The following is a 25,208-nucleotide window of genomic DNA, read 5'->3' as shown; positions in this document are numbered from 1 at the left end:
TTAAATTAATACATTAACTTGGAACTGAACATCTTTGTGATGCTGAATTTTCCTAATCAAGGCATGTTTTTCCATTTCCAGTTCAAGTTTGGTTTCATGACGTTCAAGTGTGTTTTGTGTTATTTTCTTATTTAAGTTTTGGGTATTTTTATTTTATTTTTTTACAAAAGATTTATTTACCTATTTTAGAGAGAGAGAGAGAGTGTGCACGAGCATGGGCGTGTCGGGGAGAGACAGAGGAAGAGAAGCTTCAAGCAGATTCTCTGCCCAGTTCAGAGCCCAACATGGGGCACAGTCTTGAGCTCATCACCCATGAGATCATGACTTGAGCTGAAACCAAGATTCAGCCCAACTGACTGAACCACACAGGCACCCTAAGTTTTGGACATTTTAAATTATGCAAAAACTTTTAGTCATAAGACATCTCAAAAAACTTACTATAGTAAGCAGAAAAATTGAAGATTATTGCTGTAGGGACCTGCATTTTTTCTGTATTGGAATTATTAATGCTATTGATATTATCTGCAGTAGTAGATTTTTTGTATTTGTATTTAGTTTCTTTACTTCAGGTCATTTTTAATGCACCTGTCTTTAGGAGGCAGAAAATTGTACACCTTGGTGCAGTAAAAGAAGAACAAAAATAAAACCCAAACCAAAGGCTGACTAGGGAAGGTGATGGGTAGGGGAGGGAGAGAGCTGTCGAGACGCTTAGGCTGTGGATGGTATCTACAGTTAAGTTCAACATTTATATAAATTCCTAAGCCTGTAGTGTTCTTATCCCCTAAAAGAATTTTGAAAAACTATTTGCCTCCTCACACATTTTTTAGTTGACATCTAACATTTTTACCATAAATTTAAACTGTTGCAAATAATGTGATTTCCTGTTTGTGGTAAGCAGTGTCATTTAAAAATGATATCATTACATCATTCTTTTGAATGTAGCCAATGGAATTGGAATAACAGCATTTTTAAGACCTCTGGTCATGCATTAAAGAAATATAAACAGGATCTTTGACAGCTAAATTTGACATTATTTTTCTCTTTAAGTGTGCATTTCCTTCCCCTTCCTACATAGAATTACATTGTATTGAAATACACTTTGGTGCTGGTTTCTTGTTGACCACTGTATCGTTTGTCTTGGTAATAAAAATGCATATAAATTTAAAATAATTATTTAAAAATTTTCTGTGATCATAGGCTTTAAGTGCTAAGACATTTTCTACTGGATTGTTACTATTACAATTATGAGCAGTATAAAATTTATCCAACCAGCACAAATGTATTAAAATATTTGAGAATCATTATTTTTTTTTAAAAAGCAAAGTTTTATTGGAAATGCCATTTCTTAGATGAATAAGACTGATTTTATTTCTTCTTGTTTGAATAATACTTCTCACCAGAATAAGTAGGGTTTAGCAATAATTCCACTTCTATTTTTGTTTTTATAGCTATAATCTGGAGAAACTTGGTTCACATGAGTCATAAATGGTAATAAAAAGAGGTTTTATTAGAACCAGTCATTCAGTTCTTTGACCTGCTTTCATGTCACATGCCAAAAGCACATAGCAATTTACTATCATTGCTTTTAAGGAGCCACTGGACAACTAGATGATGCCTTTCTCTGGTTTTGTTCAAAGTAAAGAGTTGGAAATCACCTCAATTGCCAAAGAATTTGTTAATCAGACAGTAAGGTCATTAACTTTCTGGAACTGACAGCAGTAAATTTGAACTGTGCTTATACTTGGAATCCCAGTGATCAGTGTAGCCTGACACCATGCATCCTAGAAAGATACAGAGTATGAAAATAGTTTGCCCTTTTTTTTTTTTTGAAATTGGGAGGGGAGGGACTTTATGTGAAGGGAAGGGGAAAAGGAAGAGGGCTGGTACTCTCTCCTATTCTGCAGCAGGTCAATTTTAGGTAAGAGTAAAAATGGAAATTGAGGATTTGGATATTTATATGTAAAAATATCCCCATTCCAGTTTGTATTCTGAACCTCGTAGAGTACATAGCCCCACTTTGAAGACCCCCACTCCAGGCGGCCCATGAGAGAAGGGACAATACTTGGGGCTATGTTGTTCTAACAAAAAGAAACACAACAGCCAGAAGTCAGCAGGAGAGGTGTTGCTATGCTCAGGAGAACTTAAACATACCAGTATTGCTTACACAGGAGCACCACCTGGTGTATCCATATTGTCTTCACAAGATGTTTTATATGTGGTCAGTGAAAAACAAAACACAACAAAATGTTTAACATGGACACTCACCAAAGAAGACACGTAGATAGCAAATAAGCATGTGAAAGATGCTCCACTTCATATGTCAGCAGGGAAATGCAAATTGGAACAACAATGAAAAAAATCAACAACACAGACATACAATTTATCTATTATATATATATTCTAATATATCTATTAGAATGGTCAAGATCCAGAACACTGACAATGCCAAGGGCTGACAAAGATGTGGAGCCTGGGAACGTTCATAGAGTGCCAGTGGGAATGCAGAATGGTACCGCCACTTTGGAATACAGTTTGGTGGTTTCCAACAAGATGAAATATACTTTAACACATAATCCATCAGTTGTGCTCCTTGGTATTTACGTAAAGGAATTAAAAACTTGGGGTGCCTGGGTGGCTCTGTTGGTAAAGTGGCTGCCTTTGGCTCAGGTTGTGATCCCAGGGTCTTGGGATTGAGTCCCACATTGGGCTCCCTGCTCAGTGGGGGGCCTGCTTCTCCCTCTGTCTCTGCCCCTCCCCTTCATTGTGCTCTCTCTCTCTTCTCTCCCTTAAATAAATACATAAAATCATTAAAAAAAAAAAAAAGATGCTTGAGAGGGCACCTTGAGGTCCTTTCTTTGTTTCTTTCTTTCTTTATTAAGGAGTTAAAAGCCTACACAAAAACCTATACATAGATGTTTAGAACAATTTTATTTATAATTGCCCAAACTTGGAACCAACCAAGATATTCTTCAGTAGGTGAATGGATAAGTAAACTGTGCTACATCCAGAACAAAATAATACTTAGTGTTAAGAAGAAATGAGCTTTCAAAAGGCATGGAGGAAGCTTAGACATATATGACTAAGTAAAAGAAGCCAGTGCAAAAAGGCTATATACTGCCTGTTTCCAACTATATGACATTCTGGAAGAGGATGGAGGCAATAGAAAGATTAATGGTTGCTAGGAGTTGGGTGTGGGGTGGCCAACAGATGAACAGGCTGAACACAGAGGATTTTTAAGGCAGTGCAAGTTCTCTGTGTGATACCATGATGATGGATGTGTGCCATGATGCCTCTGTTCAAACCCACAGGATTTGTGAAACCAAGAGTGAACCTTAATGTAAAGTATGAACTTTGGGTGATTAGCTTGTGTCCATGCAGGTTCACCAATGATAACAAGTGTTGGAAGAGACCACAAATGTTGGAATCTTGCCTGTGTGGGAACAGGGGGCATTGGGAAAACTCTGTACCTCCTTCTTCATTTTGCTCTGACGCTGAACTTAAAACTGCTCTAAAAATTAAAATCTTGAAACAAACAATATGTTGATTTTGAATTCTGTTGAGTAGCATCTATGTGGACCTTCAATAACTTGAATTAGCTAAGTTTGAAGAATAGAGGATTCATCGGCCTATTTTTTTAGAGCCAAGGCCATCTGTCTCGTAAAGGACTGAGCCCCTTTCCTGGTGGAATGAATTTGTGGTGCAGGTCTGTGAGTGCAGGTATGTATATGTTCTGGCAGAAGAAATTTCAGAAGCACTGCCTTAAATTATGTACTCTTCAAAGCCTCAGCTGGACTCTTGAGAGAAAGAAAATAGCAGATGAAGGCCTAGGGTTAGGGACTGAAATGCAGCATGATATTTGCTGGGTGTGAGCAAAGCCATTTGTGGGGGACATGCAAGAGGCATCATCATTGACATCGTATAGTGAAAAGTCAGGGAACCAGACCTACATTTTGGCACGCAGAGTGGTCATCTCACTTCACCTTTGAGAATACCTCTCACTGCACCTCTCTGTAGGACAAAATGTTCCTTAAGAATTTGCTTTTGACTTTCCCTCTCCCACAATACCTCGCGCTCTTCCTTTCCAACCCGGGCCCCGCAGAATGGCTCCCCCGAAGAAGGGTGGAGAGAAGAAGAAGGGCCGTTCTGCCATCAACGAGGTAGTGACCAGAGAATATACCATCAACATTCACAAGTGCATCCATGGAGTGGGTTTCAAGAAGCGTGCCCCACGGGCACTCAAAGAGATCCGGAAATTTGCCGTGAAGGAGATGGGAACTCCAGATGTGCACATTGACACAAGGCTCAACAAAGCTGTCTGGGCCAAAGGAATAAGGAATGTTCCGTACCGCATCCATGTGCCGTTGTCCAGAAAACGTAACGAGGATGAAGATTCTCCAAACAAGCTCTACACACTGGTCACCTATGTACCTGTCACCACTTTCAAAAATCTACAGACAGTTAATGTGGATGAAAACTAATGGCTGATTGTCAAATAAAGGTATAAAACTGAAAAAAAAAAAGAATTTGCTTTTGATCTGCTGGTGATTTATATAAGTGAAAATTGGCGCATTTCCTCTACGTCAGGTACAATTCTTGATACATTAGTCCTTTCACTGAGTGTTTATAACTCTGGAGTTCATACTAGTTCTGTTCTCTCCATGTTACAGATAAGGACACTGGGGCATGGTGTGATTAGGTAATTTGCCCACGGTCACCCTCAACCCAGGCTGTCAACTCCCGAGTCTCCTCTTAAACCTTGTATCATGTTGCTTTTGGGTATTTGAACAGAACCACATGGAGCAGGGCTTCCAGCTCTTTGTGCGGTGAGGTAGGGAATGGGGTTCAGATACACTGTTCCTCCTGGTCTCAGAGTTGTCGGTGCCCAGGCCAGTTTGCCCATCTCAGGGAAAAGCCTTTTGTTCTTACCCACAGTGCTAGTTCGAATACTCCTCTGTATGTGGGAACGACTGGGAGGCTCTGTCACAGAACGTAGCAGGGCCGACTTTGATCTAAAGGATCTGTGGGCAGATGCCATAAAATCACTACCTACCCACCCCAAAGAACTAAAAACACACAAAAAATGGACCCGTTGAATGAAATTGTTAATGTAGTTAGTCTGAAGGGTGAAGCAAATCTGTGCGGATTTATTTAATCCAGAGGTTATTAAAAGATGGGCTTGTGGGCAGATTTAACCCAGGACTCTCTATAAAGAGTTTTAGGTTATTTCATTTTGATTGGAATTATTTTGAATTTATAGACCAATTTTGGGGAGCATTGATAATTCTATTAGATTTTCTCATCCATGAGAAAATTTTTACTGAGGTCATTTTTCTGGCTCTATTTATATCATAATTTTCTTTGTTCTGCATTTTACAAATTCTGTTTATGTAATACTTGTCATGTTTATGTGTTTGGAGCCGGAGTGGTTAGTTGGGTTTATGCCTTCATTCGAAGTTCTCTTCTTTCCTTACATTTTCTACTTGACAGATCTCATTAGCTGTCAGGTTCCGGCCTCTCTGTAAGTCAAACTTCAGCCTCTTCAGGGCTTCTGCAATCCTTCTCAGGTCATTGTTCTAGGCACTGATTTTCCAGACCCATTTTCAATTACAAATAACACTGTTCATTCTAAAATGTCCAATCAGTGCTTTTTAGACTGGCTAGAGTTTTGCCAGACTTCTCTTCATTAGTGTGGATCATTTTTATGTAATAAACATGTAGTAGATGTTTAGCAAATGCTAATAACTTCAGATTGACTATACTTCAAAGCCTCTTAGACTTAAGTTGGTACAGTTACAAGGTCTTTTAGCAAGAGAAATGAAAGCAATTGCACATCAGCTGTTGTTGGGCCCTGCCTTTTCACTGGCTTTAGAAAGGGTGTTTGGCCCTTATGTATCCTAAACAGATTAGACTTTCAGACCCATCTCCAAATTTCTGCACTAAGAACACAAACAGTATCCTTAAGGCCATGATTTGTGTGTCCACTCCTGAAGAGAATAGAACATTTTCTGTGCTATTTTTAAGGCAGCTGTGGCTTATCTAAGTGGACGGAGCAGCTGCATTTCTCCATAAGGGCTTTGAGCAATCTCGACAAGGAAAGTCTAAATGATTTAAAACATCCTCTCAGTCTGCACCATTAATAAGCATTTTCTAATTACTGACGGAAGGGCATTACGAGCCATGCTGTATCTTTGAACATCTTGAGCTTTTTGTTCTGCAAGACTCGGTCCAAGGGACTGAGTACAGTAACGAGGACGAGTATCAGCCAACATTAAGGGTTTTCATATTTGTCAGACTGCTTCCTCCACCCTTCCAGGAGAGCGATCATTAGTTCCCTCTGTATTTAATGTGTTAATACTTTCCTTGCTACATCCATGGCTGCACCTTTATTTTAACCCCACATAATGACTTGATAGATAGTTCTAGTTAGCATTGACCAAGCATACAAACAAAAGTAATCGATGACACATAACTTAAAAATATCTTTAGAGAATTAGAGTATTTGCATGAATTTTAAAGAGTAAGTTTATCTGAAGTAAGCATATTATTTCTTTCTTTCTTTCTTATTTATTATTTTTAAAAAGATTTTATTTATTATGTGACAGAGACAGCGAGAGAGGGAGCACAAGCAGGGGGAGTGGGAGAGGGAGAAGCAGACTTCCTGCTGAGCCGGGAGCCTGATGCGGAGCTGGATCCCAGGACCCTGGGATCGTGACCCCAGCCAAAGGCAGAGGCTTTAACCCACTGAGCCACCCAGGCTCCCCCATTTTTTTTAAATTAAGAATTCCACAGTGTGATTGTGCAGGAAGGTGTGCTGATGTGTGAACTGACATCTGTGTGTAGTCCTGTCTTAGCCAGTTTTATTATCTGAGCTGCAGTCTGTTAATTTGGAAAATGAGATTGATGCTTATGGGAACTAAATGAAGAAATGAGTGTAAAGGAATTTAGAAAAGTATAAAAGGGAAGAGCATTCTGGGTTTTGTCCTTTATAAATTCAAAACATACTTTTCATGGCTTTCTGGATTTTAAGGTGAAATTGGGAAAAGGCAAACTTTATGTTTCTAAAAGGAAACCCCACCTGTGAAATATCTTCAGAGTGAAATTCAGGAACATGTTTTAAGTTCATCTTCCCTTTTGGAGATAAGGCCAGGGCACTATATACTACGTCAGACAGGGAGGGTGCTAGGCTGTGGTTCGCCCCCCACTGATTAGCAAGTTTGATACTGTTGGCTCGGCTTCTCTTACTGTAACCCTGCCAAAAAGGGCTGTGCTTGGCCCAAGATGAGAACTGTCCCAGATATTGTTGGATAGTTTCAGCAGTTATGTGCACTTTATGAAGTCCAGAAATTCTCATTTGTCACTTTTTCAATGTTCACAATGACGTTCCTAAGTAGAAATTATGGTCACCATTTAACCAGTGTAAAGGAAAACAAAAGAGAGGCCAACAGAGGTGCCGGTATTTAAAACCAACATGTATTAAGTGGTAGAATCAGAGATATCAGGATATCTGCTGTAGAGTTGCATGGACTTCCCACTGAAAGACATTGGCCCTAATAATATGATTTCTTGATTCTGCCTCCATGACCTTGACCTTGGACAAGTTATTTAAGCATTCTAAGTCTCTCTTTTCTCATCAAGAACATGAGGTGATAATCCTTTTTTTTTTTTTTTTTTTTTTAAGGCAGTTTCTGGATTCCTGTCCTCTTTCCTCCTTTCCTTCCATCTGCCATCATCATTACTGATGTCTTAATATGTGCAGCCCATCTGCTCTGCACTGGCGACACTCTGCTGAACAAGACAGCCTTTCTTCCTGCCTTCATGCAATTTCCAGTTTACTGGGGATGCTTCTAATATGGTGGTGTGAACAATGAGGGTAAACACAGAGGGCATTACTGGAAGGCATAGAACAGCACCTGAGACTGCTGGGGCTGGGTAGGTGGGGGAGGCTTCCTGGACTGTGGAAGGATTGAAGGATGCTTAGCATGTAGCCAAAGGAAGAGGAGGGGGAAGAATGCTTTAGGGAGAGAAAACAGTTATTTGCTAACAGCAGGAAGTATGAGAGATCATGGTGTTTTTGAGGAACTGGAAGACCTTCATCCTGTACTTACAGGAGGTGGTAAGAACCGAGGTGGGAATGGTGTCAGAGGCACCTCCTGAAAGGCCTTGCCAATTGTGGAAAGGGTTTTGGACCTGGTTCTGAGGGCAGTGGGAAATCACTGAAGGAATTTAAGGACACTGGCAAGTGATGAGGTTTGTACTCTTCTGTATTGTCTGAAAACCAGGTATCAGGAGGACAAGAATGGAGGCCAGTTTGGTGACAAGAGATGATGGAGAGCCCAAACTAGAGTAGAGGTCGTAGAAAGAAGAAGAAGTAAATATCATCAGCAAGTGTTTAAATTGTAGAATGGCAGCTCGGACATGGAAGCTGGAGGAGAGGGAGAATGTTGTCCAGATTTGGGGTTGGTCGCCTGCAGAGTACGTGGTAACTTCCCCTGAGACAGAGAATGTCAGGAGGGGAAGAACAGTATTACTGCTTACTCCCCAGGTAAGAAGTGCCCTGTGTGCACTGGACATGCACGATCCTGTCAGATTCTCACATGGCTCTATGAGGTAGGGACTAGAATTGATTCCCTTTTTATTTTTTTATTATTAAAAGATTTTATTTATTTATTTGACAGAGAGAGAAAGCGCACACAGACAGGGGAAAGGGAGAAGACTCCACCGAGTAGGGAGCCCAATGCAGGGCTTGATCCTGAGCTGAAGGCAGATGCTTAACTAATTGAGCCACCCAGGTGCCTCTCAATATCCATTTTATAAATGAGGAAACAGGCAAAGGTGTGGAGAGACTAATAATCTGCCCCAGAACAAGGACATGGCCAGAAAATGGGGGAGCCAGAATTTAAACCAGGCAGTTTGAGGAGGAGGAGTTCAGTTTGGTTATGCTGAGAGTGAGGCACCATCAAGACATCTAAATGGTTTGGAGTTCAGAACAAATTAAGGTTGCGCATGTAGACTTGGGAAGTATATCCTGGTACACAATAATTGAACAGTGAAAGGAAGAAGAGGAAGAGTGAAAGGAGAGGAGAACATTTCTTGGAAACACCAGTGTTATAGTCATTCCTAGAAGACTGACATTAGGCAAGACTGCAGAGTTGGGAAGAAAACCAGGAGACTGTTACGGGGTGGTTACTCAATGACCTCTTCATGGAAAAACTGGCTTTAAAAGACTCTGGTCCCATCTCCTCTCAATAACTCGGAGTCACTGGACCAACCTAGTACTTATTACCTTCTTTCTGGCCCTCAGGGCACCCCCATCGTCTGTGGTGGTGTATCTCTTCTACACATCACTGGATTATTCCATCCCTTAGGCCAAGTTCTTTGCTCTGTCTCACACATCATTCTGGTTATTTTAGCATACATGCAGTCCACGGCTCTTACTCTGTTAATTGCTCTTCTAAACCAAAGACTTGGGTTTTAAGTGTATCAGGCTGGGAAACCTCCAGTTCCCTACCCTCAACAGTCTCCTTACTCGCCATCTCTCCTTTCCCCTAAACCCTTTTGTTCTGTGATCTCTGTTCTTGCTTTTCAGTTCAGCCCGTTTTCTGTGATGAGCCACCTTTACAACCATTAATCCACTCCCATGGCCATGTCCCATATTGTTGGGATTAGATCTATGGCTGGATTTTTCCTTTATTTTCTTCTTCTAGGCCTCATAATGATACACGAAGAAAAAAAATCATGAAACTTCACTGATTCAACTTCCAAAAAACTGTTTTGTATTTTTGAAACGTTGAAGTCCTAATCATGTCTTTAATTTGTCTTAATAGTCAATAATCCATAACTGAATAATTTTTATGAGTATTGAATGAAACATAAAGTAATAATGGTTTGCAAGTGGCCTGATAACATTATCCATCATAGCTTTTTTAGATTTTATTTATTTATTTATTTTAAAACATTTTTAAAATAAAGATTTTATTTAATTTGTCAGAGAGAGAGGCAGAGGGAGAAGCAGGCTCACTCTGAGCTAGGAGCCCGATATGGGACTCAATCCCAGGACCCTGGGATTGTGACCTGAGCCAAAGGCAGATAGTTAACCGACTGAGCTACCCAGGAGTCCCATAGATTTCATTTAGAGATGATATTAGATATATAGTCTAGTAAATAGGCACTTTATAAATTAAATGTTTAAAAAATAGGTATTTTTGAGCCAAGGAGAAGAAATTGTATTTAGTATTTAAGCTAGATAATAGGGTAATCTTGTGCTTTGCTTAGATATATACTCTCATGCATTGAGTTGTTAAGGCTAGTCCTTATTTTCTTTTTACATCTTCTGACCCAGTGTTTTGAAATTTTGCCCATTAAATTGTTTCTTAAGTAGGCCTTTGTTTTCCCATTTCCCCCCATGTTAAAGCCGCTGTAACTATCAGCATGAGCTTTTTTTTTTAAGCCAACAATGTAATTTTCACAAAAGCCTTATCAATTTATTTTCTTGTTGGATTCTGCAACTTTTATATACTTCACAATACAATTTCCATAGGGTTTTTGAAATATTAAAATCTAACTCTTAGAGCTCTTTTTGTTGCCTTTGTGTTTATGGAGAGTAAGAAAATTCTAAAGTTACATTGCTTTTTTCCTCAGCCTGTGTTTTACATGATTCAGTCTCCATTAGTGAGGACGAAACCACCCGCTTACAGATAGCTGATTCATTGCCAGTTCTTCCCTAACTTCGTGTGCAGAGTGCTGTCTGTTAGTAGGGCAGTCTGAGTGGATTTGGGTAGCTGGGATGGCATTTAGCCCCTGTGACAATGGACCAGGAAAAGTGTAGCAGAGTCTGGCTTTTGGAAGGAGTATTGTGCTTGATCATGTAAGGAAAAGCTAGTAGAGTTTGATGTGTTTCTCCCCCGCCCCCGTCCCCCTGCCCCATTACCCCCCCCCCCCCGACTTTTTTTTTTTTTTTTTTTTGTAGCTGGGAATGGATTAGTTTTGGATTCAGTTTCTAGGTGAGGTTGTGAGAAACAGTTTGCAATTGAAGAGTCTCTGGAGACCAAACTTAATGCTTGGTTGCAAAGGCTGGTGCTTTTATCCTTTATAAATAATTTTAAATCTTCCATAACCATTTCCAAATCTAAGGCATTGAGATACTCCAAATACACTTCTTTGAAAGCTAGAGTGGCAAGGCTGCAACTTTGTAAGCTGCTTATTTGAGTTGGGAAACCACGTGAAATATTTAAAATTGGTTTTAAGAAGTTATATCACAGCCTCCAACCTAAGATTTTCTTTCTTTGGTAGATCTTATATATTTAAATGATACAATGTATACTAATATCTTTCAGCGGTCATGGGTGCTGACTTAAAACCAGAAAAAAAAAGTGATATGTTTTTACTGCCATATAACTACAAATACATACAGACCCTCTTGTTTTCTCCTTTTACTTCCTTTTCCACTTGAATGTGTGTCTCATTGTATTGCATCAGTTCTTTGAAAAAACAAAATTAAGTGTTGCTGCTTTTTCTACCTGATTGGTTGAGGAGCATTGCTGATCCCTTTTCTCTGGACCATAACTTTACCATTGCACTCTGACGGCTGCGCTGGGGGTCTGTTGCAGCCTTGGGCAAGTGTTACAGTTATACCACTTAGCCTTCTGATACTTTTGAACAAAGAAGGGATCACTATGCTTATGTTTTCTCTTAGTCTTTTTTTTTTTTTTAAAGATTATTTATTTATTTATTTGACAGAGATCACAAGTAGGCAGAGAGAGAGAGAAAGGAGGAAGCAGGCTCCCTGCCGAGCAGAGAGCCCGATGCGGGACTTGATCCCAGGACCCTGAGATCATGACCTGAGCCGAAGGCAGCAGCTTAACCCACTGAGCCACCCAGGCGCCCTCTTAGTCTTTTTTTTTTTTTTTTTTTAAAGATTTTATTTGTTTATTTGACAGAGAGAGACACAGCGAGAGAGGGAACACATGCAGGGGGAGTAGGAGAGGGGGAAGCAGGCTTCCCACCCAGCCGGGAGTCCAATGCGGGGCTTGATTCCAGGACCCCGGGACCATGACCCAAGCCGAAGGCTTATGCTTAAAAACTGAGCCACCCAGGAGATCTGACTTTAGTTCTTTAAAAATTAAAAAAGAAAAAAAAATTGAGTCTACTCGACACACCATGTTACATTAGATTCAGGTGTACAACATGGTGATTCAGCATCTCTATACATTATGCTCCGCTCTCTACCGGTGTAGCTACCATCTGTCCCCATACATTGCTATTACAAATCACTGACTATATTCTCTATGTCGTGCCTTTTATTCCCATGACTTATTCATTCTGTAACTGGAAGGCTGTATCTCCCACTCCCCTTAATGCATTTTGCTCATCCCTCTATCTCCCTTCTGGCAGTGTTCTCTATATTTATCATTGTCATTCTGCTTTTTGTTTGTTTCTCCTTTTTTTTTTTTTAAAAAGATTTTATTTATTTATTTATTTGACACAGAGAGAGAGAGAGAGAGCACAAGCAGGGGGAGCGGCAGGCAGACGGAGAGGGAGAAGCAGGCTCCCTGCTGGGCAGGGAGCCCAATGTGGGGCTCTATCCCAGGACCTGGGGATCATGACCTGAACTAAAGGCAGATGCTTAACTGACTGAGCCACCTAGGCACCCTGTTTATTTATTTTTTTTTAAAGCCTCTACATATGATGACATTTATCTTTCTCATTCTGACTTATTTCACTTACAATAATACTCTCAGGTCCATCTGTGTTGTTGTAAATTGCAAGAGCTCATTCTCTTTTATGGCTGTGTCATATTCTGTTATAGATACATTACCATATCTTTACCTCTTCATCTATTGATGGACACATAGACTACATTCATATTGTGGTTTTTAAAGTTCTTAACGTTTTGTACCCTTTCTGGTTTCCTATTTCATCATGACACTGAAGGATTTATGGTCATTAGTTACCCTTAATGATCCTGTATGTGTATTATAACCTGAGATTTGAAACTTATTTAAGCTGGTGTTTCATAATTAGTGAATATTATTTTTATTACAGAAATGCAAAGATGTATTCTTTAATAAATGTAATGACTTACTGCTATGTATCATGAAAATAGGCTACTGAAAATGTGTATAATATAAATTAATTTATGATTCTATTAGCATATACTATATGCAGTGCTATTAGCAGTGATTTTAAAAAAAGTAGAGTAAGAAGCTTATGTCAAAGTGATGGTCTTGGTATGCCTATGAACACACAGACACTTTTAAGCTCCTTCTATTTGATCATTCTGTTTTATTGATTGAAAGTAAAATATTTTCAAATTTCAAGAAATATTGTTAGTGGACAAGTAATTTAAATTTTTTTCATTTTAAAATTGCAACTTGAAGTATTTTGCTTCATTTTAGCATTTTCATTGATTTTATTGACTATTTCTTGTTTTTTTTTTTTTTTTTTAAGATTATTTATTTTAAGGGGAGAGAGCATGAACAGGAGGTACAAAGGAAAAGGGAGAGAATCCCGGGCAGACTCTGTGCTGAGCAGGGAGCCTGATGCAGGGCTCCATCCCAGGACCCTGAGATCATGACCTGAGCTGAAACCAAGAATCAGACGCTTAACCTAGTGGCCCAGGCATGTGGGTTCTATGTCAAAATTAAATAAGCCTTACCTTTTGAGGTAGTCATATTTTTATCATTTCTAGTGTACAGTTGAGATAGAAAAAAGTGGAATATTCTTGTTTTTGAGTTGAACATGTTTAGATATAAATAAATCGTGCAATTTAACTTTTTAGTTTAACAACTATTTCCTGTTGTTAAACTAAAAAGTTAAATTGCATCATTTGCACCATTTTCATTTTAAATTGCACCACTATTCCTGAAATAGTTTAACAACTATTTCCTGTTGTTACTATTCTTCCCAGTTATCTCAATATTTCGATCTCCTTGTTGGCCATGTTCATGAGAGGTGATAGCTGTAATGTGTGGAGAAATGTGACAGCCAATTGACCTTTGCCTAACCTTATAATTTCTTACTGTCTTTTAAGACTGAAGTTCCATTTGAAATCAGAAGAAAGAAAGTCATGGACCCTCTCTTGAGAAAAAAACACAAAACATAGGACTTATTATAACACAATATACATTATAACAGTTTATAAACACAAAGTTTATTATACATGTCTAGACATTTTATAAACTCCTGTTTAAGAAACCCTGTCCTGGGGGCGCCTGGGTGGCTCAGTGGGTTAAAGCCTCTGCCTTTGGCTTGGGTCCTGATCTCAGGGTCCTGGGATCCAGCCCCACATCGGGCTTTCTGCTCAGCAGGGAGCCTGCTTTCTCCTCTCTCTCTGCCTGCCTCTCTGCCTTCTTGTGATCTCTGTCTGTCAGATAAATAAATAAAATCTTTAAAAAAAAAAAGAAAAAGAAAAAAGAAACCCTGTCCTGTACCTAGATACTATTTCTATTTAATTTCAGATATTGAGTACCCAAATTTAGTGTGTTATTTTCCCATTTCTACAGAACTATTCTGTATTCACTCAAAGAGTATTTATTACCAGTTTTGTACTTGTTATAGAATTTAGGTGTTGTGAAGAAGCCAGGAATAATTCTCAGTGAGACGCAAATTTATACTGTCTGCTGCACACCGTGAAAGAAGAACAAATTGTGTGGGCCGGAATGTTCTTGGGTACATTGGGTTGAATTAGGCTTGAGAAGATTGGGAAGATAGCCGAAAGAAATGAGTCTTCTTATCCAGACTGCAAAGATTTAGTGATGACCTCAGATCCTTCATAACTAGATTCCATCAGGATGCACATGTAGACTAAAACAATGTTTTTCAAAGTTGAGTTAGGTAATGATGGTTTTTAAGAGAAAAAAATAATTATTGTGGCCTTAATTTTTATTTAACATTACATAAATATGTGAAAACACAAAACTTGGCCTGACCACTTTATGACTCTTGTCAAGTGTAAATCTCAAAACTGGTTACACATGTCATACAAACAAAACAACACCAACAACAATAATGATATGTTGGTGCAAATAAATTGCCACTTCTAACACAAATATGGTACTGGCCATTATGTCATAAGTTCTCTTGATTTCAACATGCCTATGCTACTGGAGATCAAATGTATTGTTTATGCTTTTGTTCTTTTTTCTTTTATCAGCTCACAATTTAGTATTACCTAATATTGTGAACATAAATTGTGAAAATAATTGTGAACATAAATTGGCATAGTATTTAGTTATGAGACATTTATCAAGATGATTCAGAAGATATTTGTATTAATTTTTAAAAGATTATAATTGGTATGGTGATATAAATCAAAATAGTAGCTGCCTCTAAGGAGGAGATTATTTGGAAAAGGCCATAAGAGAAATTCCTAGGGTGATAGAAACGTTTTATGCCCCGATTTAGGTATTTTTATGGGTGCATGCATTTATTAGAACTCATCAAATGATATACTTGAATTCATTATATGTAATTTTATCTTAGTAAAGAAAACATTTAATAGTAATGAAGACACAATAGTTAAAAGCTTGTGGTTTTTTTTTTTTTTTTTACTATTTTTTAAAATTTAAATTCAATTAATTAACATATAATGTATTGTTAGTTTCAGAGGTAGAGTTGTTAGGAGATTCTTGATTACTGCTTCAATTTCCTTGATGATTATGGGTTTGTTCAGGTTTTCTATCTTCTGGTTTCAGTTTTGGTAGTTGATAAATTTCTAGGAATGCATCCATTTCTTCGAGATGGCCTAATTTGTTGGTTGCTCATAATATGTTCTTATAATTGTTTGTATTTCTTCAGTGTTGGTTGTGTTCTCTCCTCTTTCATTCACAATTTTATTTATTTGGATCTTCTCTCTCTCTGTCTTTTTAATAGATTTTATTTATTTGACAGAGAGTGAGAGAGGGAGAGCACAAGAGGGGGACGGTTAGAGGAAGAAGCACACTCGCCACTGAGCAGGGAACCTGGTGCAATGTGGGGCTCCATCCTAGGACTCTGAGATTATGACCTGAGCCAAAGGCAACCACTTAACTGACTGAGCCACCTAAGCGCTCCTCTCTTTTCTTTTTTTTAAAAAAATATTTTATTTTATTTATTTGACAGAGATCACAAGCAGGCAGAGAGGCAGTCAGAGAGAAAGGTGGAGGGAAGCAGGCTCCCCACCGAGCAGAGAGCCCAATGCGGGGCTCGATCCCAGAACCCTGAGATCATGACCTGAGTTGAAGGCAGAGGTTTAACCCACTGAGCCACCCAGGTGCACCCTCTCTTTTCTTTTTGATAAGTCTGGCCAGGGATTTATCAATCTTAATATCTTTCAGAGAATAAACTCCTAGGTTTGTTGATCTGTTCTATTGTTCTTTTGGTTTCTATTTCATTGGTTTCTGCTCTCATCTTTATTAATTCTCCTCTCCTGCTGGGTTAGTTGAAATTTTTTACAAGAATTTTCATATTCTCAGAATAGGTCCGTTTACTGTAGTTTGGGACCCACAATCAAAGAAGATACTCCAGTCACTGAACAGTATTTGTGACTACATAGGGCTTTGGCCCAAACACATGTGCTATTTTCTACCCAGGTGAACTGAACTTGACTCTGTGCCAAGGTCAGAGGCAGTGTAAGCAGTATGACTGATGCCACCAAGTCCCTTATGCCATCTTGATTCCAACTCAGCCATTTCGTTAATACCCCTCTGCGTATTCCTCCTTCCCGCTGTATAGCCACATGGGAGAAGGAAATAGTCACAGTAGCTACATGGGAGATAGAGAGGAAGATAACCTGGACAGTGTACAGAAAATGGGATTCAAAAAAGCAGCACTCAAAAGAAGATTAGAGTTTCTTAGTTGCTTTTGTCCTCAAAATTCCGTATTTTTATAGTTAACAGCGGGTAATATTGAAGACATTTTCTGAGGAGAGGTCAAAATTAAAGTTAGGTCCCTATTCTATGAGTGATTTCCTGTTCTTGTAGTTTTTCAGCTTGTTGAGGATAAATGATGGAACTGTAGTCTTTTCTGAGTGCCCATTCTCTTCCATGCCGATTAAAGACATTTTTTATGCAAAATATGCTTACAGCATACATTTTTAAAATATTCAACAATTATTTTATCATCCTACCACATGAACTCTTTCAAGTGTTCCACATTTTAGATAGGTGGTCATTATGGGCAAAATGATTATTACCAAATTTAAATGATAGAAATGGATATTAGTTGTTATTGTTGAGTAACATCACACCAGAATTTAGCCGCTTAAAACACTAAGTATTTTATTATCTCACATTAAGTTCTTGGGGCTAGGAATCTGGGATGGCGGCTGTCTGAAGACTTGACTCACTCCCATGCCTGGCAGCTTGGTTCTGGTTGTTGGCAAGTGACTGCAGTTTCTCACCATCTAGGCTTCTTTTGGGGTGCCTGCATGTCCTCATCCCATGCAGCCGACTCCCCCATTGTGAGTGATCCAAGACAGGATAAGGTGGAGATTGCAGTGTCTTCTGACTTAGCTTCCTAAAGCACATTCTCTCATTTTCACTGTCTTCTGGGCTGGACTCCATGTTGGCATATAATAGTGAGCAAGAGGCACACAGACACACTTTCCTGTTCTTGCAGCTTATGGCCCAGACTGGGGAACACACACACACACACACACACACACACACACACATAGACAAACACATGTTTATAAGATCAGTGACAGATAAGAATATTTACCAAGGCAGAAAGTGCTGCTACAAAGACAAACAGGATACTGAGTTAGCTGGGAGGACCCACTTGAACGGGGATGCCAGAGAAAACCTCTGAGAGGAAGTGACTTTTAAGCCAAGACCAGATGGTTGAGTAAGACCCTGTCATGGGAAGGGCTGGGAGGGGAAAGAGAAGAGCCTGTGTAAGGTCCCAAAGAAGAAGAGCATTTGGCCTGTAGCATGAATGGTGAGACATAATTGAAGAGGTAGGCTGGTGCTGAATCATGCAGGTGGATCTTAAGAAATTAGATTTTAATATCAGTGTCATGGTATATTTGCATTTAGGTTCATTTGTGTATAACTGACCCCCCAACCACCCCACACAAAAAAGACTGGTTTATAACCAGATAAGTCTATCTTTTTTATCTCCTTTATATTATATATATATACACATATATAATAAATATATGTTTATATAATACATAATATAAATATGTATTTATATAATAAAAATAAATAAAATAAAAAATATTTTTATCTCCTTCTCCTATAAGACTCCCAGAAAGGAGTCTTACTGTAGAAAATCCAGGGGCCTGGGCTCTTATTGATTCATTTATTCATTCAGCTCTTTTTGGCTCCACTGTCCTGTTGTGTGGCTTCCATCCCAAAGGTGACATCGTGGCCTAATATGGCAGCTGTGGTCTAGTCATTACATCCTTGCTGTAGCCCAGAAGAGGGAAAGTCAAAGAGGCAAAATGAGGGCCTCCTCCCAGCTGCTCAGTTCCTTTGTGTGGCCTTCCTAGAAGTCCCGTACGACACTCCCGTGTAGAATCAGTTGGCCAAACGCATTCACGTGGCCTTCTTAAGCTGGAAGGGAGAAGGTAAACTTTTGTTTTGGGTCCCATTACTTAAGGGGAAGGAAAATGGATGTGGGGATAGGCAACCAGCATCTGTGCCACAAACACTGAAGGGGTTAAAACCAGGAGCTTTGTGATGCCTTAAAAAAATATTCCTGTGGCTCATGGTGGAAAATGGCTTATAGAGAAGAAGGAGTGGAGGCGAGGAACCTGGGGCAGTGAGTGGTTCAGGGACTAGATAATGGGCCAGGAATAGGTGAGTGGCAGTGGTGATACCAGTGGATGAGTCTGGGCTGTATGTCAGAGCTAAGCTCAGATCTATACGTCTTTGTAAGGTATGAAGGAAAGGGGGGCATTGAGAATGAAAGCCAAGTTTCCTCTTTGAGCCACTCTGGGAGCAGTGATACAATCATGGAGATAAGAAAGACCAGCCAGAGAGCAAACTTGGAGGGAAAATTAGGAGGTTGATTTTGAGTATGTTAGGGTCGAGATACCTACGGGAAGTGTCGAATCAGCAGTTGACTATATATTTCAGGAGTTCAAAGAGGAAATCAGAGTGTATCCATTGGGATTGTGGCCAAAGAAATGTTTAAAACCTCCTGGGGAAAGAGTATAGAGAGGGAATGGAAGGGGGGCTGTGACTTAGCTCCAAGAGCTGCTAACATTTAGAGGTTGGATAGGGAAGGAGCTGTTACCAGAAGGAAATGAGAAGGAATGGCCAAGGGAAATCCTGGGATGTGGTGTCTTGGAAACCTGCAAAGGCTTCAGGGTGGAGTGTTTCACTGCTGGGAGGCTGGATAGTGCTGGACATTGGTGCTCTTCTTAAGAACATTTCAGGGGAGCTGTGGTTTTGGAAGCCAGGTGCGAATGTGTTCCAATATGAGTGGGGGCCCAGCCGTACCAGACTGCTGTCTGTAGAGTGTAAGCCTCTGAAAAACAGAGAAAGATGAAAACTCTTCATAGACAATTGGAAGAGGCAGGAAAGAGCCCATAGAATGGCATAAGCCGCTGTGTGCTGGAATGCAGCTCAAGAATGTATTTCGAAACAAAAGACGAGTTTGTCCAGTTATTGGACAGTCACCAGTGCTGACAGTTGTCAGGAGCGGACATGGTTGTGAGGAAATTGTTCCCCCAAAATGCCCTTCTCTGCTGGTAGCCCACAAGTATAATCTATTTACACAAGGGCTGAAAGGAGAAAAACCTGTTTGACGTATTTGTGCCAACAACACGAATCTGATGGTTGAGGCCGTTCTTAAAGCCAGGAGATCAGAAGCCAAGACTCGCTGGTCCCCAGAGCCACCGCGGCATCACATTTCTTGTGTTTGAATTGTTTAAGAGAATCTTGGACAGGCTGAGCCCGGCAGATTCGCACCTGCTAGAAATCCTTTTCCTACAGTGAAAGAGAAGGTCCCCAGTATTCTCGCCGCAGTTCTTCGGTCCAGCAGGAATGAGTCATTTCCCTGTGATTAAGAAATTCCTGGCACCTGGTGGCAAGAAGAGCCCACCCCCTGATGTCCATGATGTGAAAATGGTCCACCAGATCTTTATATTGGAAAGTAGGTATTTATACCCATGAGTTGGTCAGCCTCTGTGGATTACTGTGTCCCTTAAGTACTATCATCAGTCCCGCCCTGAAGAGGTCCCCAGTTCTGTGACTAGTTACTTCCTTGCTTACATCTCGGGAGGCACCTTCTCTACGCAGAAGCTTAATCTTGTCATGAGTAACTGGGAGAGAAGACAGTCTGGACTTCAAGTGAGACCCTTCATCTGACGACTTACTTCTGTCTCCTCTGAAAAGGGTCCATCTTGTGGTAGAGTGAGAATTTATGTTCCTTGAGCTTCCTTCTTCCCCTCTCTTCAGGAAGAGAACTAGAGTCGTCAGGAGAGATGAAGAAGCGGGACCCCACGCATTCCCTCATGCAGCGGTCTTCCAAGTCCAACAACATCAGAGCAACTTGGGAATTCACTAGAAATGCATTTTTTTCTCTCTCTCTCTCTCTAACCGAGACCTATTTTATTACTGGGAAGTGGTTCCCAGTAATCTGTTTTAACAAGCCCTCCTGGTGATTCTGCTGAAGGGTGAAGATTGAGAGGGACTGCCCCAACAGGGGACAGAGATTCATGGCCATTCCAGAGTAGGGGAAGTGAATGCAAGTGACTGGGATAGAACTGGGCCGGGGTGGGGGGAGGGGGCTGTGTTGCAGACCTGCTGTCTCTGAACCCACTCCTCTGAGGTCCTGGCCATGTCCCCGGTTTACCCCTGTACTCACTGGAGAGGAAAGAAGGTGTAGGCAGAGAGGGAGTCATGGTGGGAAGGTGGACTGACAGAGATGCAGGCAGCTAGGGAAGGGATTGCAGAGAAATGATGGGTCTGTGAAGGATAAAAATGTAAACTAACGACATTTCCAAAAGATGGTCCACCTTCACATCTCTAAGACTTCGACATGTCCTAAGAGATTGAGAGCTTCAATTTTTATGAAATATTTTTATTTCACCTGCTTGGTTTTCTTTTCTAATACTCAAAAAAAAAAAAAGGTAAAAATCATTCTGGTCAGCTAGAAGTACTTTGCACATACTGATGTTTTGTTTTATTCAATGCAACGGCATCTGTAACACATGTTTGATTCTCTTTGTTTGTAGTCTGGAACATTCTTATTTGCCCAGGAGGACTCTTAGAAGAGGCCTGCTTACATTCTGTTAGTAGGAAAGGGGAGGTCATTTGTGTCCATTGTCTGGTTCATCCCTGGATTGGGGTGGTTCTTCTCCCTTTCCTCATCTAAAATGGGTAATAACCGCGTGGATGCCCTGGTTCCATGGGCGTGATTAGATTTGAACTCCATACCCCGCACCAATTATGTAGGGAATCAGGATAACTGCAGCGGCAGCTTTTTTTTTGGGGGGGGGGGAGGGAGGAAGGGAAGGATTGGGTTACCTAACAGCATTTTCAAAGTGCATAGGTAATGAAATGAGATCTTTAAAGATCTCAGCAACTTGTCAAAGAAAATACTGTTGGCAAATGTAAATTTAAAAAAAATCTAAAAAGTGAACATTGATTTCACACCCAGAAATCCAATTCACGGCAATACCTAAGTGAAGAATATGCATTCTTTAAAAATATGCATAAGTAAACTTGGATTATTGCCACAAGAATTCATCTGTGTATTTTCTTATCAGAGCAGAGTGTTGCGTCCTTGCTGTGCCGCCTTTGGTTTGCTAAGTGTGACCCTGTTAAAGAGTGTGCCTCGCTTTCAACATGGTAGCTCACCATGGTTGAATTTAAGTTCTTTTTGATCTTTTCCTTATTAAAATTTTTATACCAGGATAAAATTAAGAAGAAATTGGGGTAGGTTTTCCAGTTTCAGTAAATAAAAATACAGGGTGCCTAGTGTTTTAAAGTAGAGGTATGTCCCATGCAAAATTTGGGAAATATTTATTCATTGTTTATCTGAGATTTCAGTTTATTTATTTATTTTTTTTAAAAAATTGAAATTATTTTATTTTTTTTTTAAAGATTTTATTTATTATTTATTTGACAGAGAGAGAGATCACAAGTAGGCAGAGAGAGAGAGGAGGAAGCAGGCTCCCTGCTGAGCAGAGAGCCCGATGTGGGACTCGATCCCAGGACCCTGAGATCATGACCTGAGCCGAAGGCAGCAGCTTAACCCACTGAGCCACCCAGGCGCCCTGAGATTTCAGTTTAAAACAGTGTCCTGTATTTCATCCGACAACCCTAAATTGATAGTAACTAAATTATAATGTGTAAGCATTATAGTCATTCAACATTGCCCCCTAGCTTTAGACTTAAAGTTTCTTGAGATAGTTATGGCCTTAGCTAAGATTGGCTATGCGCTGTGCACAGTTTTCGGCACTCTAGAAGAAGTCTCCTCAAGGAATCCTGCTAGAAGCAATGACTATGAGGGAGATACTTTGAAGGATAATCTTGAAGACATTGTACATCTTTTACGATACAACTTTGGAAAAGTAATACTACCTCTTTTATCTCCATTCAGGTTTTCTAAGTTTATAGTAAGTGACCTATTGGTGTATTTTAAAAAAATTGTAATGAAATACACATAACTTAAAATTTGCCATCTGAACTATTTTAAGGGTACAGTTCAGTGGTATTGAGGACATTCACATTAGTGGGCAACCATCCCCACCACCGATCTCCAGAACTTTCTCATCTTGCAAAATTGAAACTCTATATCCGTTAAATAGTAATTCCCCATCCTGCCCTCTCACCAGCCCCTGGCTTCCTTCATTTTATTTTCTGCCTCTAACTGATAGCTCTAGGAGCTTGCACAGCTTCCACCTTTTGGCTTTGGTGAATAATTCTGTGAATATAGGTGTACACATAGCCATCTCTTTGAGATTCTGCTTTCAGTTTTCCTGGGTGTCTACCCAGAAGAGAAATTGCTGGATCAGATGGTAATTCTATGTTGACTTTTTCAGAGGCACGGCTGTACTATTTCCCACAGCAGCTGCACCATTTTACCTTCCCACCAGCCCTGCACAGCCATTCCAGTTTCTCCATATTCTCAACAACCTTTGCCAGTTTTGGGGTTGTTTTGATAGTAGCCATCCTAATGGGTGTGAGGTGACATCCCTTATTTCAATAAATCACAGAATAATGTAGTTCTTGATTATTGGTGATGAATTACTTGCTGCAAGGGCCTTAGTGTGTTGTTACCTGGTAGTTGAGAACTTCTGTGGTTTACTGGTTGGCAGAAGAAATTTGGGCTGGGATTAGGATGGGGATGCTGGATAGCTTTTTCCAGAATCTTTCAAGAAACCATTAATGGAATGGCTTCTTTCTTTTGTTTTTCACAAATTCCCAGATGTTCAACTGTGTATATATTAAAACAAATACTAGAAACTCAATCCATGCTTGGATCCCAATGGGTGTTTTTTCTGAAATACTGTCCTTTCCACTGTGGTAATGCGTTGGCATCAAGAATGCAATTCAAGGGGCGCCTGGGTGGCTCAGTAGGTTAAGCCGCTGCCTTCGGCTTAGGTCATGATCTCAGGGTCCTGGGATCGAGTCCCACATCGGGCTCTCTGCTCAGCAGGGAGCCTGCTTCCCTCTCTCTCTCTCTGCCTGCCTCTCTGCCTACTTTTGATCTCTGTCTGTCAAATAAATAAATAAAATCTTTAAAAAAAAAAAAAAGAATGCAATTCAAGTTGCAAAGAATTTGTTCAACCAATGTTTAATGAGCACCTGCTTTGTGCCAGGCACCACGTTGGTATTGAAGACACAAAGAAAGATCAGCATGTTTTGATTCTGTTGAGGTTCTTCAGGCTTGATGAGGAGCATGTTTTAGGTTCTCAAGGAATGCTTTATGAAAAGAATTGCATTTTGGTATTTTTGTTGTTTTATGCTGTTTCCAGTAGTTAAAGAAAAGAAAACAATAGTACCCCTATTTCTTGAAATCACAGTAACAATATAAAATAAATTCTAACTGTTTTGTAGTATCCAGCAATCCTCAGAGCAGGAACTTTCTTTTCATTTTATTGATGAGAAGATAGAGGCTTGGCGCTCAGGTATCTTGCACAGACTTAATCTGAGCACCTGACCAGGAGTCATTCTAATCGGCTCCTGAGTCATCCTAATTAGCATTCTTACTCTTTCCTTCTGGATGAGAAATACTTTCCATGTTCCTATTTTGTAACATGGTCCCATAAAAATTTATCATTGATTCTGTGGTTATTTTAAGGCTTATTCTTTTTTGAGTGAATTGCATTTTGGGTAGAAAAGTAATTTAAATTCCTCATATTTTACTCCTCTTAGATATTTTTAATCAACATTTGGCTTCTGTGGACTTGAAAATATTTCAGCTCCATTTCAGAATTATTACTTTGTGATGAAATTGAGCATTTTCATTATGGCATGAAGCACATATCTCTGCAATGCCTTTTAGAAGTATTTTATAGGTACCTTATTCAACAGAGGTCATTGTTGGAATTTTGAATTTTATGCTTTTAAATGGGTCCCAAGTAAATGATTTTTTAGATTTCAGGTCTTTCTGAATTCATGAGCATTCTGCTAACTATTTTGGCCTACAGCGTTTTCTTTTAAGCTAATTTATTCTGGTTTCTCTCTGTGCTATGAGACTTTAAATGGCTAACTTTGCATGAAACAAGCTTACACTAGGACCATCTGGTGTATCAAGGTGACCGATTCTCAACTCATTTGATTAAATGTTTCTTTCTCGAATGTTCTCTGATATATATATATACACATATATATGTATATATATGTGTATATATATATATGTATATATCATATATATGTATATATATACACACACACACACACACACACACACATACATAAATACTTTAATCTGGATGTCTCGGATTGTATTTTAGATTTAAGACAGGGTCATTGTCTCTTAGTGTTTGGCTCCCTGTTTCACAGAACGTGATGACAACTGTCATTTCAGGCACAATTATAGAATCAAGCATAATAAAGCCTCTTCTGTATTTTGCCCTGACTTGCCAGCATTAGTACATGAAATTTGATGTTAAACTCTTCTTGTTTATTAATCCCAAACATCAAGATTAGAATTTCTTGGAGGCACTGGATTGGATTTTAGGCTGAGTTAGCCTCAGGGTTTGAGCTGCCTCCTGTGCCCTCTTCTGCTTTCCTCCCTGACAGCACGGTGGGAAGCTGTGTGGGTGG

The 25,208-nt window shown here is 39.7% G+C and overlaps 2 protein-coding genes across 3 annotated transcripts in view; both read left to right on the top strand.

Moving 5' to 3' along the window:
* The window catches only part of ANK3 (ankyrin 3), a 667,426-nt gene that overhangs the window by 37,542 nt on the left and 604,676 nt on the right, over positions 1-25,208 (top strand). The window lies entirely within an intron of this gene.
* LOC116572746 (60S ribosomal protein L31-like) lies at positions 4,053-4,523 on the top strand. The gene has a single exon (XM_032312015.1). It carries the CDS (start codon positions 4,101-4,103, stop codon positions 4,476-4,478), a length of 378 nt encoding a protein of 125 aa, XP_032167906.1. The 5' UTR covers positions 4,053-4,100; the 3' UTR covers positions 4,479-4,523.

This window comes from Mustela erminea, chromosome 14 (assembly GCF_009829155.1).
Source record: "Mustela erminea isolate mMusErm1 chromosome 14, mMusErm1.Pri, whole genome shotgun sequence".
Lineage (NCBI taxonomy): Eukaryota > Metazoa > Chordata > Mammalia > Carnivora > Mustelidae > Mustela > Mustela erminea.
The sequence above is the reverse complement of the archived record's forward strand: the minus strand, read 5'-3'. Positions and strand labels throughout refer to the sequence as shown.